The sequence below is a fragment of the Narcine bancroftii genome, chromosome 1 (genome assembly GCF_036971445.1).
Source record: "Narcine bancroftii isolate sNarBan1 chromosome 1, sNarBan1.hap1, whole genome shotgun sequence".
In the NCBI taxonomy this organism is placed as follows: Eukaryota; Metazoa; Chordata; class Chondrichthyes; order Torpediniformes; family Narcinidae; genus Narcine; species Narcine bancroftii.
Window position 1 is genome coordinate 354,856,357 of NC_091469.1, and position 18,996 is coordinate 354,875,352.

Genomic DNA, 18,996 nt, shown 5'->3' on the forward strand with positions numbered 1-18,996 from the left:
TGTGTGTGTGTGTGTGTGTGTGTGTGTGTGTGTGTATTATACATTGCATAATGTATACATATTATCCTTTAGATAATTTAACATAAATTGAATTGGCATAAATTGCATACTTTAAAAGCTTAAACAATTGTACCCATCTTGATAAACTTTTAAGGATTTCAGAGGTAAGTGAGAAAACAGCTATTAATTTGGGTGAAGGACAACTTGTTGTGAGGTGTTTTTTAATTCAAGGTGAGTAAAAGCATTGCATGCCCATCTCATTGTCGCTGTGATATGTTCACCTTTGCATAGTTTGTTGTCCTAATAAACCACTGTTTGAGGTACTTCTGTTCAACTTTTGCCCCAGTCCGCCAAGAACAGCCATTTTCATCCACCTGTTCATTAGCCAACACTGTCTGGTCCACTGGGTCCCAGTTGACCAATCCCTGAAGAACAATAAAAAATAAATTAGAATTTGTGTTCACAAATGTATATGCACACAATGAATTCAGTTCAGTAACTACAGACTTGTGCCAGTGGTAAGCTACTTTGCTAAATGAAAGGCAGGGCTTCCTCAACAGAAGGAACAAAGTGAAGATAACAGGAGAAAAAAAAGTGTTTCTTCAAAATATTGGCTCATGTGTTGCAGAATGACTTCTGAATTTGCGAGGATATACCAGTTCAACAAAGGCCAGAAGATATCTCTGATCAGCAACACACCACAGATTGACCAGAAGCATAAATAAACATTCCAGTTTCAACAATCATTACACCTATAGTTTTTTCTGTAATTGTGGTGCTGACCAATGTCTTCAACCCTGCACTGCTTTTACTTTGGAAACAAAAACTTTTGTTGTTCAAAAAGTGGTTACTACAGCTACACAATCTTTTATCTGGAACTCTTGAGGGACAGTGTGTTGCGAATTTTGGATTTTTCCAGATTTCGGAAAGCTAGATTTAAGCCAACCTGAATTGTGCTGCCGTATCCACCCCCAACCCCTTCCTGTCGCGCTGCAGTCTCCCCACCCGATTCGCGCTGCCGGTCCCCCCCTCGCCCGCCGACTCACACTATCAGTCTCCCCCCCAACTCCTCGCCCGCCCGACTCTTGCTGCCGGTCTCTCGCCCGCCCAACTCGCCGCTGCCATTTCTCTCCCCACTTGTTGGATTTTGGAGCTTTCCGGAATTTAGATGTCCAGATAAAGGATTGTGTACCTGTACTTTAAAGAGTAGAAAATGTTACAAAAAAAAACATGATGCCCTGGAGTCACGAAGTTTTGGATTGAAATCCAAGTGGAATTTGCTCATTCTTTAATCAGTGTGGGCAGATGGTCACATACCTACTTTTCTGCCATTGGTTTTCTCGTAATTCTAAATCATTCTAAATGTATAATGCATGTGATTAAATTTAGATTACACTGATCACATTTGGATATTTAAATTTCAACCACTTGTACACTGATCTCACATGTAAGATGGCACGGTTGGTGTAGTGGTTAATGCAATGGCTTTACAGCGGCAGCTATTGGGTCCAGACTGGAGTTTGAATCCTGCGCTGTTTGTAAGGAGTTTGTACGTTCTCCCCATGTCTGTGTGGGTTTTCTCTGGGGGGTTTCAGTTTCCTCCCACCATTCAAAACATACCGGGGATGTAGGTTAATGGGGTGTAGATTGGGCAGCACGGACTTGTGGGCCGAAATGGTCTGTTACTGTGCTGTATGTCTAAAAATAAAAATAAAAAAATCATAACCTCTGACCTTCAGATAAAACTCTCATGTTCCTCATTTAAGTGTGTCTGTGTCGAGGAGGTAACATTAAGATTCATGCAGCAGTAGCCTCAAGCAAAACACAAATAATCCCAATCATAATGAGTTACAAATCACCCTTATGCAATAAATGTGTTGGATGAAAGTTACAACTAACTTGAATAATGTTTCTGTAATATTTGCATCACTCTGTTGGATCACAATGTGCAGTAGCACAGAAACAAAGAGGAAAATTATTAAACAAGCATGGATTTTAATAAAAAACCACAAAATTAAATCCCGCCATAGCTGTTGGAAAGTTATCAGTTAAATAAATCAGGAGTAAAAAGCGAGTGTTAGTAATCATGACTATAAAATAGTTGGTAAACACCCAGAAGGTTTACTCATATCTTTGAGAGAAGGAAATATCCAATCCTTTTCTGCCCTACCTTAGGGATAGACAACAAATGCAGGAATATAATCAATGCTCACATTTCACTACAAGTTCAAGTTCAGATTTATTTGTTATCCCATTGTACAGTGCAACCTGATGAAATAGTGTTCTCCAGTCCACAGTGCAGAACGATGGAAAAACACAACTGAAAAAGGGCTAATTATGAAGGGATGAGGCAGGAACTAGTGAGAAAAAAATTAGAAACACGTGTTTAAGGGTGAAAGCACAGAAGTAATGTGGAGGAAATTTAGGAACCACTTGTGCAGGGTTCAAGATAGGCTTATCCCACCGGGACAAGGAAAAGATGGTAGGAAAAGGGTACCATGGCTGATGAAACAGGTGAGGCAGCTAGTCAAGAGGAAGAAACATAGAAACATAGAAGATAGGAGCAGGAGTAGGTCATTCGACCCTTCGAGCCTGCTCTGCCATTCAACGAGATCATGGCTGATCTTAAAGTTCAGTACCCCGTCCCCGCCTTCTCTCCGTAACCATTAATACCCTTATACTGAAGAAATATATCTAATTCCCTCTTAAATATATTTAATGAACCTGCCTCCACTGCCCTCTGTGGCAATGAATTCCACAGATTCACCACCCTCTGGGTATAGAAATTCCTCCTCATCTCGGTCCTAAATGGTTTGCCTATTATCCTCAAACCATGGCCCCGGGTTCTGGATTTTCCCATCATTGGAAACATCCCATCTGCATCCACTCTGTCCAGTCCTGCCAGAATTTTATATGTCTCTATGAGATCCCCTCTCAATCTTCTAAACTCCAGCGAGTACAATCCCAATTTGTGCAATTTTTCCTCATAAGTCATTCCTGCCACTCCAGGTATCAGCCTGGTGAATCGCCTCTGCACTCCTTCCATTGCAAGAACATCCTTCCTTAGATAAGGTGACCAAAACTGCACACAATACTCCAGGTGTGGTCTCACCAAGGCCCTGTACAGCCGCAGTAAGGTATCCTTGTTCCTATACTCAAACCCTCTTGATATGAAGGCCAACATACCATTTGCCTTTTTAACCGCCTGCTGTACCTGCATGCTCGCCTTCAGAGACTGATGTACAAGTACCCCTAGGTCTCTCTGCACTTCCCCATCTCTTAATCTATTGCCATTCAAATAGTAATCTGCCCTCCGGTTTGTATTACCAAAGTGGATAACCTCACATTTATCCACATTGTAGTGCATTTGCCATGTATCTGCCCAGTCCCTCAATTTATCCAAATCACACTGGAGCTTCCTGACCCCCTCTTCCGTGCACACAACCCCTCCTAGCTTCGTGTCATCTGCAAATTTGGAGATATTACATCCAATCCCCTCATCCAGATCATTAATGTAAATTGTGAACAGCTGGGGTCCCAGTACAGATCCCTGTGGTACCTCACTGGTCACCGCCTGCCACTCAGAAAATGAGCCATTTATCCCAACTCTCTGTCTTCTACCTGCCAGCCAGTTCTCAATCCACATCAATACTTTGCCCCCAATCCCATGAGCCTTGATTTTGGAAGCCAGTCGTTTATGCGGGTCCTTATCGAAGGCCTTTTGGAAGTCCAGGTACACCACGTCCTCTGGCTCTCCCCCATCTATTTTACCTGTTACCATCTCAAAGAATTCCAATAGAAGGAAGCATACATTAGATAAAGGAAGCAAGAAACAGCAAGGACTCATGAGAAGTATATGGTAGCTAGGAAGGAGTTTAAAAAGGATTTGGGAGACCTCGAAGGGGACATGAGAAGGCCTTGGCATTTAGAATTAAGGAGAACCATATTCAATGCATATGTGAAGAACAGAAGGATGACAGGAATGAAGGTGGGGCCACTAAAGGATATAGGAGGCAACATGTGCCTGGAGGCAGAGGAGGACCTAAATGAATATTTTGTGTCAGTATTTACAAGGGAAAAGAACCTTGATTGTGGTGAGGTCAAAATTGAACAGGCCTGTGTGCTGGACAAAGTGGAAACGTTGGATCTTCTTATTGACTAATTGATTAGTCCCTGGGCCCAGATGCTATATACCCAGGCTGCTGTGGGAAGTGAGAGAAGAGATAGTTAGGGTAGTAGCTATGAACTTTAAATCCTCTTTGGGAGCAGGGGAGGTGCCAGAGGATTGGAGAATGGCAAATGTAGTCCCCTTGTTTAAAAAAAGGTAATAAGGAGAACCTGGGAATTATAGACCGGGGAGTCTTAAGTCAGTGGTGTGCAAATTAATGGAGAGGATTCTTAAGAATAGGATCTATGAGCATTTGGGGAAGTACAGCCTACTCAAGGAGGTACAAAAGAAATTGATGAAGGTAGGGCAATAGATATGGTCTACATGGATTTTAGCAAGGCATTTTATGAGGTTCCCTTATGAGAGACTCATCCAAAAAGTCATGAGGCTTAGCTGTGTGGATAAAAAATTGGCTTTCAGGAAGAAAGCAGAGAGTAGTAGTGAAAGGAAAGTATTCTGCCTGGAGGTTGGTGACTAGTGGAGTGCTGCAAGGATCTGTTCTGGGACACATGCTCTTTGTGATTTTTATAAATTATGTGGATGAAAAGGTAGAAGGATGGATCGGTAAGTTTGCAGATGACACGAAAGTTGGAGGAGTTGTGGATGGAACTGAAGGTTGTCGAAGGTTACAAGAAGATATACACAGGATGCAAAGTTGGGAAGAAAAGTGGTAGATGGATTTCAATCAGGATAAGTGTGAGGTGATGCATTTTGGAAAAACAAACCAGAAGGCTAAGTACAGGGTTAATGGTTGGACACTTAGGGATGTGGATGAATAGAGAGACCTTGGGGTTCAAATCTATACATTCCTCAAGGTCCCAGTGCAGGTTGATAAGGTAGTTAAGTAGGCCAATGGGACGTTGGGCTTCATTAATAGGGGGATGGAATTCCGGGGTAAAGAGGTCATATTGCAACTCAACAAATCTTTGGTAAGACCACACTTAGAGTATTGTGTTCAGTTCTCGTCACCTCATAATAGGAAGGATGTGGAAACTATGGAGAGGATGCAGAGGAGATTTACCAGGATGTTGCCTGGATTGTGAAACAAGTCTAATGTGTCAAAGTTAGCAGAGCTGGGACTTTTCTCTTTGGAGTGCAGAAGATGAGAGGAGACTTTTGATAGAGGTCTACAAGATTATGAGAGGCACAGATAGGGTGGACTGCCAGCAACTGCTTCTTAGGGGTGGATCTGCAAATACTAGAGGACATATGTACGAAGTTAAGCGGGGGGAGGGGGTGAAATTTAGAGGAGACATCAGGGGTAATTTTTTTTTAAATACAGACAGTTGTGGATGCCTGTTATCTCTTGCTGGGGATGGTGGTGGAGGCTAAAACATTGGGGATATTTAAGAGTCTCTTAGACACATGGATGAAAGGAAAATAGAGGGTTATGGGGTGGGAGGGTTTAGTATTTTTTTAAGGAAAGAGTATATGGGTCAGCTCAACATCGAGGGCTGAAGGGCCTGTATTGTGCTGTATTCTAGGTTTCAGACGCAACACACATACAAATGATACATACCTGTATGCACAGTACTTACATAATTAATAAATAAGTTACAGTGAGTTGTCTTAGCAGTTCAACAATCATTTTTTTATAATTTTTTATTTTTCACACTATGAACCATATCAATCAAAATACACACAAACATTACCCTCTTGAATATATACAGTGGCATTTTCTCCCCCTTTTCCCCCCTACCTTTCCTCCCTCCTTCCCAACCCCCTCCAAACCCATTAAACGTTCAACATATACAATACAATAAAACCATTAAACAATGTCATCACACAATGAAAATAAACAAGAAAATTATGTCATCTACTTTTAATTTTGTCTTCTCATTTTATCATTTTAGGGGGTGGAGGTCCACGATAGGCCCTCTCTGTTGTATTCCATGTACGGTTCCCAAATTTGTTCAAATAATGTGACTTTATTTTTTAAATAATATGTTGAATACATTTATTAATTTCTATGTACCATTGCTGTACTCTCAAGCTCTCTTCTGATTTCCAAGTTGACATTATACATTTTTTTGCGACAGCTAAGGCTATCATAATAAATATTTTTTGTGCTTCATCCAGTTTGAGGCCTAATTCTTTACTTCTTATATTACTTAGAAGAAAGATCTCTGGATTTTTTGGTATGTTGCTTTTTGTGATTTTATTTAATACCTGATTTAGATCTTCCCAAAACTTTTTCACTTTTTCACATGCCCAAATTGCATGTACTGTTGTTCCCGTTTCCTTCTTACAGCGAAAACATCTAACTGATAATGTTGGATCCCATTTATTTACCTTTTGGGGCGTAATATATAGCCTGTGTAACCAATTATATTGTTTCATGCGTAACCTCGTGTTTATTATATTTTTAATCAATCCAGAGCATAACTTTCACATATTTCATTTTTTATCTTTATGTTTAGATCTTGTTCCCACTTTTGTTTGGGATTATAGCTTATTTCATCATTTTCCTTCTCTTGCAGCTTGATGTACATGTTTGTTATAAATCTTTTTACTATCGTTGTTTCTGTAATCACATATTCAAAGCTGCTTCCTTCTGGTTATCTGTCTGTTTCCCAATTTATCCTTTAAGTAGGCTTTCAGTTGATGGTATGCAAACATTGTACCATGAGTTATTCCATATTTGTACTTCATTTGTTCAAATGATAATAAATTATTTCTCAAAAAACAATTTTCTATTCTTTTAATTCCTTTTCTCTCCCATTCTCCAAAGGAAAGGTTATCTATTGTGACAGGGATTAGTCGATTTTGCATCAATAATAATTTTGGTAGTTGGTAATTTGTTTTTTTCTTTTCTACGTGAATCTTCTTCCATATGTTGAGTAAATGGTGCAGTACTGTTGAGCTTCTATATTGCAGCAGTTTTTCATCCCACTTATAAAATATATGTTCAGGTATCTTCTCCCCTATTTTATCTAGCTCTATCTTGGTCCACTCTGGTTTTTCCCTTGTTTGATAAATCTCATAGATATCTTAATTGTGCTGCTCTAGAATAATTTTTAAAGTTTGGTAGCTGCAAACCACCTTGTTTATACCATTCTATTAATTTATCTAGTGCTATCCTCGGTTTCCCCCCTTTCCATAAGAATTTCCTTATTATTCTCTTTAGTTCATTGAAGAATTTCTCTGTTAAGGGAATTGGAAACGATTGAAATAGGTATTGTATCCTTGGGAAGACATTATTTTAATGCAATTTACCCTCCCTCTCAATGTTAGTGGCAAATCTTTCCAATGTTCTAAGTCATCCTGTAATTTCTTCATTAATGGCTGATAATTTAATTTGTATAGATGGCCTAAATTATTATCTACTCTAATACCTAAGTATCGGATTGCTTGTGTTTGCCATTTAAATGGTGATTCTTTTTTAAACTCTGTGTAATCCGCATTATTCATTGCCATTGGTTTACTTTTATTTGCGTTGATCTTGTACCCCGATATTTCTCCATATTCCTTCAATTTCTTATGTAGTTCTTTTATTGATATTTCTGGTTCTGTTAAGTATACTATGATGTCATCTGCAAATAAATTGATTTTATATTCCTTCTCCTTTATTTTTATCTCTTTTATTTTATTTTCTGTTCTAATCAGTTCTGCCAATGATTCTATTGCTAAAGCGAACAGTGAGGGAGATAGTGGACATCCCTGCCTCGTTGACCTACTTAATTTAAATTGGTTCGATACATACCATTTACTGTCACATTCGCCAATGGTCCCTTACATAATGCTTTAATCCAATTAATATATTTTTCTGGTAGACTGAACCTCTGTAGTACTTTGAATAAAAAATTCCATTCTACCCTGTCAAAGGCTTTCTCTGCATCTAAAGCAACAGTCACTGTTGGTATCTTATTTCCTTGTACTGCATGGATTAAATTAATGAACTTACAGACATTGTCCGTTGTTCGTCTTTTCTTAATAAATCCAGTTTGATCTTGTTTTACTATTTTTGGTACACAGTCGGCCAATCTGTTGGCTAATAGTTTTGTTATTATCTTATAATCTGAATTAAGTAGAGATATTGGTCTATATGATGCTGGTGTTAGTGGATCTTTCCCCATCTTTGGTATTACTGCAATTATTGCTGTTTTACATGAATCTGGCAAGTTTTGTGTTTCTTCTATCTGGTTGATATCTTCCAGGAGAGGAGAAATTAATAACACTTTAAATGTTTTATAGAATTCTTTTGGGAGTCCATCCTCTCCAGGCGTTTTACTGTTCTGTAGCTTTTTTAATTTTCCAGAATGGAGGACCATCGCCTTCCCAAGATCGTATTATATGGCGAGCTCTCCACTGGCCACCGTGACAGAGGTGCACCAAAGAAAAGGTACAAGGACTGCCTAAAGAAATCTCTTGGTGCCTGCCACATTGACCACCGCCAGTGGGCTGATAACGCCTCAAACCGTGCATCTTGGCGCCTCACAGTTTGGCGGGCAGCAGCCTCCTTTGAAGAAGACCGCAGAGCCCACCTCACTGACAAAAGGCAAAGGAGGAAAAACCCAACACCCAACCCCAACCAACCAATTTTCCCTTGCAACCGCTGCAATCGTGTCTGCCTGTCCCGCATCGGACTGGTCAGCCACAAACGAGCCTGCAGCTGACGTGGACTTTTTTACCCCCTCCATAAATCTTCGTCCGCGAAGCCAAGCCAAAGAAGAGCTTTTTTAATATATCTTGTATTTCCTCTATTTCAAATGGTTTTATCAATTTGTTTTGCTCCTCTTCTTCCAATTTTGGTAGTTCAATTTTAGCTAAAAACTCATCTATTTTGTCTTCTACCCCTTCATTCTCAGTTCTGTATAATTGTTCATAGAATTCCTTAAAGTTTTCATTGATCTCTGTTGGGTTATATGTAATTTGTTTGTCCTTTTTTCATGATGCCAATACCGTTCTTTTAGCTTGCTCTGTTTTAAGTTGCCAGGCTAGTATTTTGTGCGTTTTTTCTCTTAGCTCATCATTATGTTCTTCTCCACCTTATACATTTGTAATGCTTCGTATTTTTTTTTGTCTGCCAATTCTCTTCTTTTTGTTGCATCTTCCCTTGTTGCTAGTTCTTTTTCTGTACTTATTATTTCCCTTTCCAGCTGTTCTATTTCCCGATTGTAGTCCTTTTTCATCTTAGTTATATAACTTATTATCTGCCCTGATGAAGGCTTTCATTGCATCCCATAATATAAATTTGTCTTTCACTGATTCCGTATTTATTTCAAAGTACATTTTAATTTGACGCTCAATAAATTCTCTAAATTCCTGTCTTTTAAGTAACATGGAGTTTAATCTCCATCTATATGTTCTTGATGGGATGTCCTCCAGTTCTATTGCTTATAACAGGGGTGAATGATCAGATAACATTCTAGTTTTATATTCTGTTTTCCTAACTCTCCCTTGGATATGGGCTGACAACAGGAACAGGTCAATCCTTGAGTACGTTTTATATTGATCAAATTCCAGAATTCTGAATATATCTGACACTTTATCATTACATACCTCCCTGCTGGATCTATTATTTCCTCCTCTATTTTGATTGGTACATTTTTATTGATTAATATAGCTACACCTCTGGCTTTTGAATTATATGATGCTGCCGTTACGTGTCTACCCAGTCTCTTCAGTTAGATGTGTTTCTTGCACGAATGCTATATCTATTTTTTCTTTTTTCAGAAAATTTAATAGCCTTTTTCGTTTAATTTGGTTACGTGTTCCATTAATATTTATAGTCATATAGCTCAACATGGCCATCTCATACTCTGTTTACACCTCATTCCTGCTTCCTCACCACCACCTTTCCCCTTTTCATCTCTCAGTTTTCTCTTTTTGAACTCAATGTATAACACTTCTAAAACATAAAATACTTCAACAACTCCCACATCTAAAATTTCCTTAACCCTAAGTGTCCCCCCCTCTCTGAGTTGCCCCTTGTCCCTCACCGGGCAACCACAACTACCCTCTCCATTCAGATTGTGAACCCGCTCGCAAGCATCAACTGATTTCACAGTGACTGTTATTCTCTCCCACCCAACCCCCTCCAGAAAACTTTTATCTTCACATTTAAACAAAGCTCACCCTCTTTTCTTCTCTTTTTTCCCCCTCCTTTTTTTCCCCTCTCCCTTACTTCCCTTTTCTTTCCCTTCTTTAGTTCTTACTTAAACATTATTTTTACATCTTTATATGTAGTTTGTTGTCATTCTTCGTTCTTGTTACATCTCTTCATCTCTCTTTCTATCCTGCAGGCGTTCTGCAAATTCTTTCTTTCTCCGGATCCGAGAACAGTCTGTTTTGCTCCTCCGGGATAACTATTTTAAGCACAGCTGGATATCTTAACATAAATTTATAGCCTTTTTTCATAGGATTGATTTTGTTGTTTTAAACTCCTTCCTCTTCTTTAGGAGTTCAAAACTTATGTCTGTGTAAAAAAATATTTTTTGACTCTTGTATTCCAATGGTTTTTTGTCTTCTCTAATTTTATTCCTTGCCCTCTCCAATATTTTCTCTCTTGTCATGTATCTCATAAATTCTACTAAAACGGATCTTGGTTTTTGTTGACTGTGGTTTCGGGGCTAGTGTTCTGTGTGCCCTTTCTATTTCCATGCCTTCCAGTATTTCCAGCACTTTTGGGATCCATTCTTTTATAAATTCATATTTTTGCCTTCTTCTTCTTCCTTTAGGCCCACTATCTTTATATTATTTTGCCTACTATAGTTTTCCATTATATCCATCTTCTGTACTAACAACTCTTGTGACTCAAACTTTTTTGTCACTGTCTTCTAATTTTCTTCTTAAGTCATTCACTTCTATTTCTATAGCCATTTCTCATTCTTCCACATTTTCTAACCTTTTCCCTATTTTTGTCATGACCAGCTCTATTCTACTCACTTTTTTTTTCTATACTTTTCATTTCACTAAATTCTGATATCAACCATTCTTTTAATGCTTTCATTTGATCTTGAAATTTTTTAAAATCTATATACTGTCCTTCTATTTTACCTTCTATTCCTCTGTGCAGAGCTTGGTGTTCTTCTTCTTCTGTGTCTGCTCTTGGGTTTGTGTCTTCTACTTCTCTTCCTTGTATCTGTGTCTCTTCTGACTTTCTTGTTGAGCTGCTTGCCTGTTTGTTGGGTGTTCTTTTGCATAGCTTCTTGTTGTTGGTCCTCTTCTTCTGGGCTAGTTATCTGTTGGGTTTCCTGTTGCTGTTTTTCTTTCTTATCTCTCCCTTTCCCATTGCTTTCTTCTTCACTCCACAGTTGGGCCCTCCTCCCGTCGGTGTTTTCCTTTTCCTTGGTGTGCGCAGTTGCGCACTTCTGTTTGGCTCAGTGAGCCATTTTTGCAGTCCCGCGGTCGGGAGGTCGCGACCCTGAGGGGTCTCCACTAACCTCAGGGAGCGGGCTCCTCTGTCCACGGCGGGTCCCTGCCTCTTTACTCTTCCAGCGTCTTTCCTTTTTTTTCCCGTTGCTTTTGGTTTTTCCTTCTTAGGTGCCATTTTCTTTCTTTTCTCCACACCTTTATCTTTTATTTGTGTTTTGTGTTTCTTGAGCTTTGCATTTTTTCACTTTATTTCTTCTTTTCTGGAGAGGGCTGGTATTCTCCTACTGGCCACTACTCCATCACGTGACTCCCAGTTCAACAATCATTCAGCAATCTCACTGTCTGTGGGAAAAAGCTGTTCCTTAGCCTGGTGGTTCTGGTTCTAATATTTCCGTATCTTTTACCAAGTGGGAGTTGCTGAAAGATGCTGTGTACGGGGTGGTAGTGGGTCCTACCTAATTTTGTGAGCCCTCTTTAAACAATGATCCCAGTAAATCACATCACTGGGTGGGAGGGAGACCCAGTGATCCTCTCTGCTGCTTTTAAGGTCCCGTGGATTGACCTCTGATCTGATGCTCTGGAGCAACCATACAACATTTTGATGCATCTGGCTAAGACACTCTCAATAGAGCACCTGTTGAAAGTTGACATGATGGTGACTGGTAGCCTGAACCTTCTCAGAAAGTGCAGTCGCTATTGTGTCCTCCTGACAAGTGAGTTGTTTTGTGCCCAGGATAGGTCACTTCTGAAGTAGACTCCAAGGAACTTAGTGCTCTCCACTATCATGTTATTAATGTGTAGTGGAGGGTGGTTGTCCTTGATCCTCCTGAGGTTCACCATCATCTCCTTTGTTTTGTTCACATTAAAACTCAGATTGTTACTGCCGCACCATTTCATGAGATTTTTCACCTCTTCTCTGTATTTCGACTTATCGCTGTTGCTATTGAGGCCAACTACTAAAATCTGCAAACTTGATTACTCTGTTGGAGCTGGATCTGGTGATGCAGTCGTGGGTCACTCATATGAACAGAAGCGGGCTATGCGCACAGCCCTGAGGTGAGCCTGTGCTTGGTGTATTGATGTTCAACGTTCTGCTGCTAACCCAGATAGACTGTGGTCTTTCCATTAGGAAGTCCAGAATCCAATTACAGAAAGGGGTGTTATATCCCAGTGAAGACAGTTTCTCCACTAGCCTCTGGGGTATTATTGTATTAAATGCCAAATTAAAGTCAATGAACAGCAGCCTGATGTATGAGCTGTCGTTCTCCAGGTGGATCAGGATGGAGTAGAGCCATGGGAATGGTTCCATCTGTAGGTTAATTGAAATGGGTCCAGTGTCTATGGGAGGTGTGTTTTGAGACATTCCATCACCAGACATATGACATCATGGTGTTGTTCAGTGCCACTGGGCAGTAGTCGTTGAGGCCTGTTACTGTTGTCCTCTTTGGTACTGGGATAATGGTAGCTGCCTTGAAACTTACAGGGATAATGGAATGCTGCAATGATGTATTGAAGATGTCCATAAGGATCTCCATCAGTTGGTCTGGACAGTCCTGTAGTACCCAACTGGATACGGTGTCTGGCCCCACTGGCTTGTTGGCCTCACCCTGGTCATGATTCTCCTCACCTCGGCCGCAGGTATGCAAGGGGCCTGTTGTTCAGGGAAGATGGAGCTTTCTTTGGCGACATGAACTGTGTGTTAAACCTTTTCAGAAGGGAGGCATTGTTGTTGACCCACAAGGTTGACTTGTGATCGGTTATTGTTTTGATTCCTTGCCACATACGCCTCTTGTCACTGGTGTTGTGCAGCTGACTGTGGATCCTCTGTGTGTACCCACGCTTTGCTTTCTGGATTGCACGGATGATTTTGGCTGATGTTGTGCAACTTTTCTCCAGACCTGAAGGCTGCATCTTGAGCTCTGAGAAGTGCATGGACCCCTGTGTCCAACCAAAGTTTCTGTTTAGCTCTGGTTAAGTCACTTTTAATCTCCATGACATCCTCAATGCACTTGCTAATGTAGCCAGTCACTGAAGTTATGTACTCTTCAATATTTATATAACCTTTGTAGTTAGCCCTCTCCCTAAACAGCTCCAGTCTATGGTCCTGAAGCAGTCTTCTTGAGCTGCTGTGGCTGCCCTCTTGCCATGTCCTGATTTCCCTGTGAACTGACTTTGTTTGATTTTCCAGAGGTTAGCAGGAGGGAGATGTGGTCTAAATATCTAAGACGGATGACATAAGCACCAGGGACGATGGTGTACACTCGATCTAGGGTGTTCTCTCCTCTGGTGGTGAAGTTAACTTGCTGTTGAAACTGGAGTTGAACAATGCAAGAATCAGGTTGAGACATCTGGGCTTCACAGATGCACCATAAAGCTCCTTCATTGCTTCATCCTCAATCGCCAAAGGTGGAATGCAAACTGTGGCATTCAGCATGGCCGTGAATTCTCACACAGTGCTTCTGACAACCTCCCACACGTCTCCAGCGATCCATTTTGCTGTTAACTACAGTCTGAGTCACTTCCTTCAGTAAAATAAAGACTCTCAATAACTTAGCAGTCCGAGCCTCCAGTTTGAAAGTCCAGGTTGTATTTCTCATTTTCTCTAGTGTTTCTCAATTGTAGAAAATATCTGTAGGATGGGGGAATTTCACCATTGTAGAGCCGAAATGGCCACTGCAACCTTGTGTGCCACCATTTATTTTTCTAATGAATAAAACAAATTATGTCTGGAACTTACTTCCTTTTGGTAGGCCAACCCGGCCATAAACATCTTGAGGAAGAGGAATTGTGTCCACTTGTAATAGTCAGACTGACTGGTGGTCACTTCCTAAAAGGAGAAAGAGAAGAGCAGATTAAAACATAATAAGCCAGTGTGCAGTAAATTCACCAAAATCAATTCACTAATGGAAAATACACTGAAGTTCACCAATGAAAAAAATCACCAACCATTTAATTCACCAATGGAAAATTCACAGACAAAAATTTCACCAGCGAAAAATTCACTGATGAAAAATTCACCATTGAGAAAAATCACTGAGTATTTAATTCACCGATGGTAAATTCATTGATGAAAATTTCACCGAGGAACTAAATCTTCAACCATCAAAATCACTGACAGAAAGTTCACTGACTTCAAAATTAATCTGCGCTCACCCCAACAGCATTTAGGTTGGTTGGTTGGAGGTTGGGGAATGCTGCTTGAGCTGAGGGAATGCTGTTTACCGCATCTCACCTCCCTCTTGGATTTGCCTTCCATTTCCTCCTCCGACACCCAACTGCAGTGTTCTCTCTTGGGGTGACTGGTGGGGGAGGAAGGGAATAGGGAGAGGGGGAATCGTTAAGAGATCCAGGACTGTAGTACGAAATCAGCTTTAAACTGGCGTACATCCCTGCTAGGAGGGGAGCGGGAGAGGTGAACACCATGGGGGGGCGGGGGGGGGGGGGGGAGAACTAGCACAGGCAGCACGAAAGCAACAACCTAAGGAGAGGTTTGTTTGACAAATATCTGCAGGAATTACCAATCAACACCTAATTAAAAGCTCTATTAAAGGACACTTAAAAATTCATTAAAATTAAAATGATATATTATGAGCTATGCCTCTTAAAAATTCATTTTTTTCATTCAATGAATTGTCAGTGAATTTGATGGTCAATGATTTTTCCTTTGGTGAATTTTATAGTTTAATTTTCTTGGGGTGAATTTAAAAGTCAGTGACTTTTCCGCCGGTGAATTTGATAATCAGTGAATTTTCCATCGGTGAATTGACTTCGGTGAAACCTGTAAACCAACAAAACAAATCACTTCAATAACCATGTCTGCACACAACATTCAGAGTAAAATTATCTTGCTAAAAAAAAAAAGAAAACTCAGCCTGTCATACTCAAGCTGACTTTGTAAAACAGCTCAATGTCAACTATATCTCTTTAGAATTCCCACTAAGTCAGGAATTTTGTCTTATTCCAGTTGCTTAAGCACAGAAACTTAAGCTGGCGCCCTGGCACTTTACTGAGAGTGCTGCATTATCTTTGATATCAAACTGAGGTCCCTTCAAATACCCTTAACCAATGAAAGCCCAATCATTGCCCTCAACCTCTCTATCCTTTCCTTCTGAGACACAGAACCAGACTCAACTCCACCACCAATTTTTAATCATGTTTCCAATAAAAAAATGATGGTGCTGTCAGAGAAGAGGCATCAATGCCTCTGGTGCGGACCCAGCGGAGAGCTCCCCTGAGGGGTCAACTGCCCAGTCACCTCTGCACAGTCTTTAAACAGCTTGCTAAAGGAGCCGAAAGTAGTTTATTTTAAAATCCTGAAATCACGGGGGTCTGGACCCAAGATGGAAGTGCCTATGTCCATCAACAGCTTCAAGGGTCTGCAGACACTGGAGGTGCAGAGGACAGGTGCAGGGCATTAGAAAAAGGAGAGACCATAAGGCAAGGTGCAGAAATAAGCCACTGATCCCAGTGAGTCTACCCAGCCACTTAATCATGAACTGATCCATTTTCCTGACTTTCTTCCCATAGCCTTTGATACCCTGGCTAATCAAGAATCTATTATCTCTGTCTTAAATACACCCAATGACCTGGCCTCCACAACCACCTGTGACAACAAATTCCACAGATTTACCACTCTCTAAATGAAGAAATTCCTCCGCATCTCTGATCTAAGCAGGCACCCTTCAATCCTGAGGTTGTACCCTCTTGACCTAGATTCTCACGCCATGGGTAAAAATAATTTCTATATCTACTCCGTCCATGCCTTTGAACATTCAAAATGTTTCAATGAGATCTCCTCCTTGTTCTCCTAAATTACAATGAGTACAGGTCAAGAGCAGTCAAATGCACCTCATATGATAATCCTTTCATCCTGGAATCATCAATCATCCCTCTGAACCATTCTGATCCTCGTCTAAATGCTTTTTGAGTGAATCATTTTTTTTTTATGTAAATTTCAATATACAGCACAGTTACATGCCTTTTAGCCTTGTGCCATCCAATTACATCCAATTGATCTGCAGACCTGGTACGTTTTGAACGGTGGAAGGAAACCAGAAAATCTGGAGGAAACCTACGCAAACACGGAGAATGTATGAACTCCTTACAGACAACAGCAGATTCGAACCTGGGTTGCTGATGTTATAACAGCATTATGCTAGCCATGCCATCCCACTGCCTTATAAATCCTCAACATCACATCCCTGATCTTATATTCTATTCCTCTTGAAATGAATGCTAGCATTGCACTTGCCTTCTTCCCCACCATCTCCACATGCAAGTTTACCTTCAAGTTATCCTTCACAAGGACTCCCAGGTCCTTTTTCATCTAAGTATTTTCAATTTTCTCCACATTTAAAAAAAAAAGACTGACTGTTTATTTTTTCTACCAAAGTGCATGACAATGCACTTTCAAACATTATATTTCATTTGCCATTTTCTCCTAATTTGTCTGTCCTTCTGCATCCTTCGTGTTTCATTAACAGTACCTCCACCTTTCTCCGTATCATCTGCAAACTTGACCCCAAAGCCATTTATTCCATAATCCAAATCATTAATATACAACATAAAAAGAAATGCCCCAGCACCGACACCTGTGGATGGCAGACATTCAGATTATGATCCTTTACTCCAAGCTCTCTAGTCCCTTCTGGTGCATTACACAACATCCAATCCAGTATAGCCAATCCACTCATGGGCTCATCAATAAGCTGCTCTAAAAAACTATTTCATTGGCTTTCTACAAAATTTCCCCTTGTTTCTGAAGGAGACGCTGATGAGACAACCCACAGGAAGGTAACCTTGACAGTGGACCAGTAAGGGGCTTTGCAACTGAAGAACTTACAGATGGCAGGCTGTTGGTGACTCATTACAAGGAACCTATTCAGGCTCCGGACTGCTCGAGACTGGCTGAAGGGGTACCTGATATCAGAACTGAGATGTGAGAGGATGCTGGGGGTTCCTGATTGTGTCATGGTTTGGATCTGGAACTCGATTTGCTTATGGTTTGGAATGAAGGCTGTGTGGCTGCGGAGACTGCAGGAGCTCTGGAGGCGAATCCATCGACACTCAATGACTCTGTGGGGAGGAGGGGGGGAGAGCAGAAATAGCCAGGCCCCTTACTTTCAGAGGAAGGGAAGTAAAAGAGAAAGTAAGGGGCCTGGCTATTTCTGCTGATCATGAATCTTTGTCCACCTTATTATGGTAGACTAAAGGAAATTTTGTATAATATTACTTTTTCTATTTTATGACATAGCAATAAAAGCTTTTTGACTCTAACATTCACATTCCTTCCTTCAACAGGATTAAATTTCTTTGCTCTCCTTCTACTTGCCTTAACAATGGTACTAATCAAAATGTCCAAACGCCATGGGTACAGTGTTGGTAGGTTATACATTGCCCAACTACTCTTCCCTAAAGGGCAATGAAGCAACCAGAACTTGAGTGATCGCTAACCTCCCCACTCTTCCTGTTCAGATGATTTCCCTTTGGGAAATGGACGGTCCTATCTCACTATAATACCTAGATATTGTTTTCCATTCTGTCATAAATTTATATTTAAAGGAACAAGAGGAAAGTTAAAAGTCAATTAAGCTTGTTCTACCATTTAATAATATTCCAGCTAATCTGTGAACAAACAAGCATAAGGGAAAATGATATTTTCTGCATATCCCTTAACATTTTTGGTTAACAAAATGTCAATTTCAAAATTAATGATGTTACTTGTGATCAATTACTGCTTGTGGAAGAGAGTTTCTAAATTCCTGCCATCTTCAATATGTTCCACTATTTCCAACTTCACTCCTAAAAGGCCTGGTGTGAATTTTTAAACAATGCCCTCAGCACAAGTTTCCCATTTAGCAAAAATCGTCTATTTCTATGTTATTGGTCCTCTTTAATAGTTTGAAAATTTCAACCAAATCACCATTTATGCTATTAAAATCCTTGTTTGCACAATTTCTGTTTGTAATTTAACCCTTGAATTTCAGGGGAATCTTTGTTGATATATTGAACAAATTTATTTTTACAATTATTGTAAAAACATTTTTAATAATTCCTGTCTATATGCTTCTGACAGAATGCAGCGGTTTTGACACCAAGTCTCTACCTGTTCACAGAATAAGTGCAAGCGCACATCCCACTTGTTGTCCCTGCAACATATCCTCTCCATATTCTTGTCATCCCCAAAATTCCACTAACCACCGAAGCAGAAATTTACAGTGGCTAATTATTTGACCAAACATCTTTGAAATGTGGAAGGAAGTCAATGTGGTCACAGGGAGAAGGTGGAAACTCTACACTGACGGATTGCTGGAGAGGTGAGAGGGTTCTACTAGTTGTGTAACACCCTGTAACTTTTAACCCATCTTGACAATTTCCATTATTTATTTTTATAATACAGGTTGAGTACCCCTTATCCGAAACATATGGGACCAGAAGTGTTTTGGATTTTTTCAAATTTTGGAACACCATTTTAAAAAATCCACTCATGCATTCACGTTACAATACAAATA

General features: G+C 40.2%; 1 protein-coding gene across 2 annotated transcripts in view; it reads right to left on the bottom strand.

Moving 5' to 3' along the window:
* Nucleotides 1-18,996, bottom strand: part of lars2 (leucyl-tRNA synthetase 2, mitochondrial) — a 125,235-nt gene that overhangs the window by 74,546 nt on the left and 31,693 nt on the right. For both annotated transcript variants that reach the window (XM_069911617.1, XM_069911626.1), the window contains 2 exons: nt 14,223-14,312; nt 282-425 (listed from right to left, as the gene is read on the bottom strand). In XM_069911617.1, the coding sequence (XP_069767718.1) occupies nt 282-425; nt 14,223-14,312 (234 nt within the window). The remainder of the gene's footprint in view (nt 1-281; nt 426-14,222; nt 14,313-18,996) is intronic.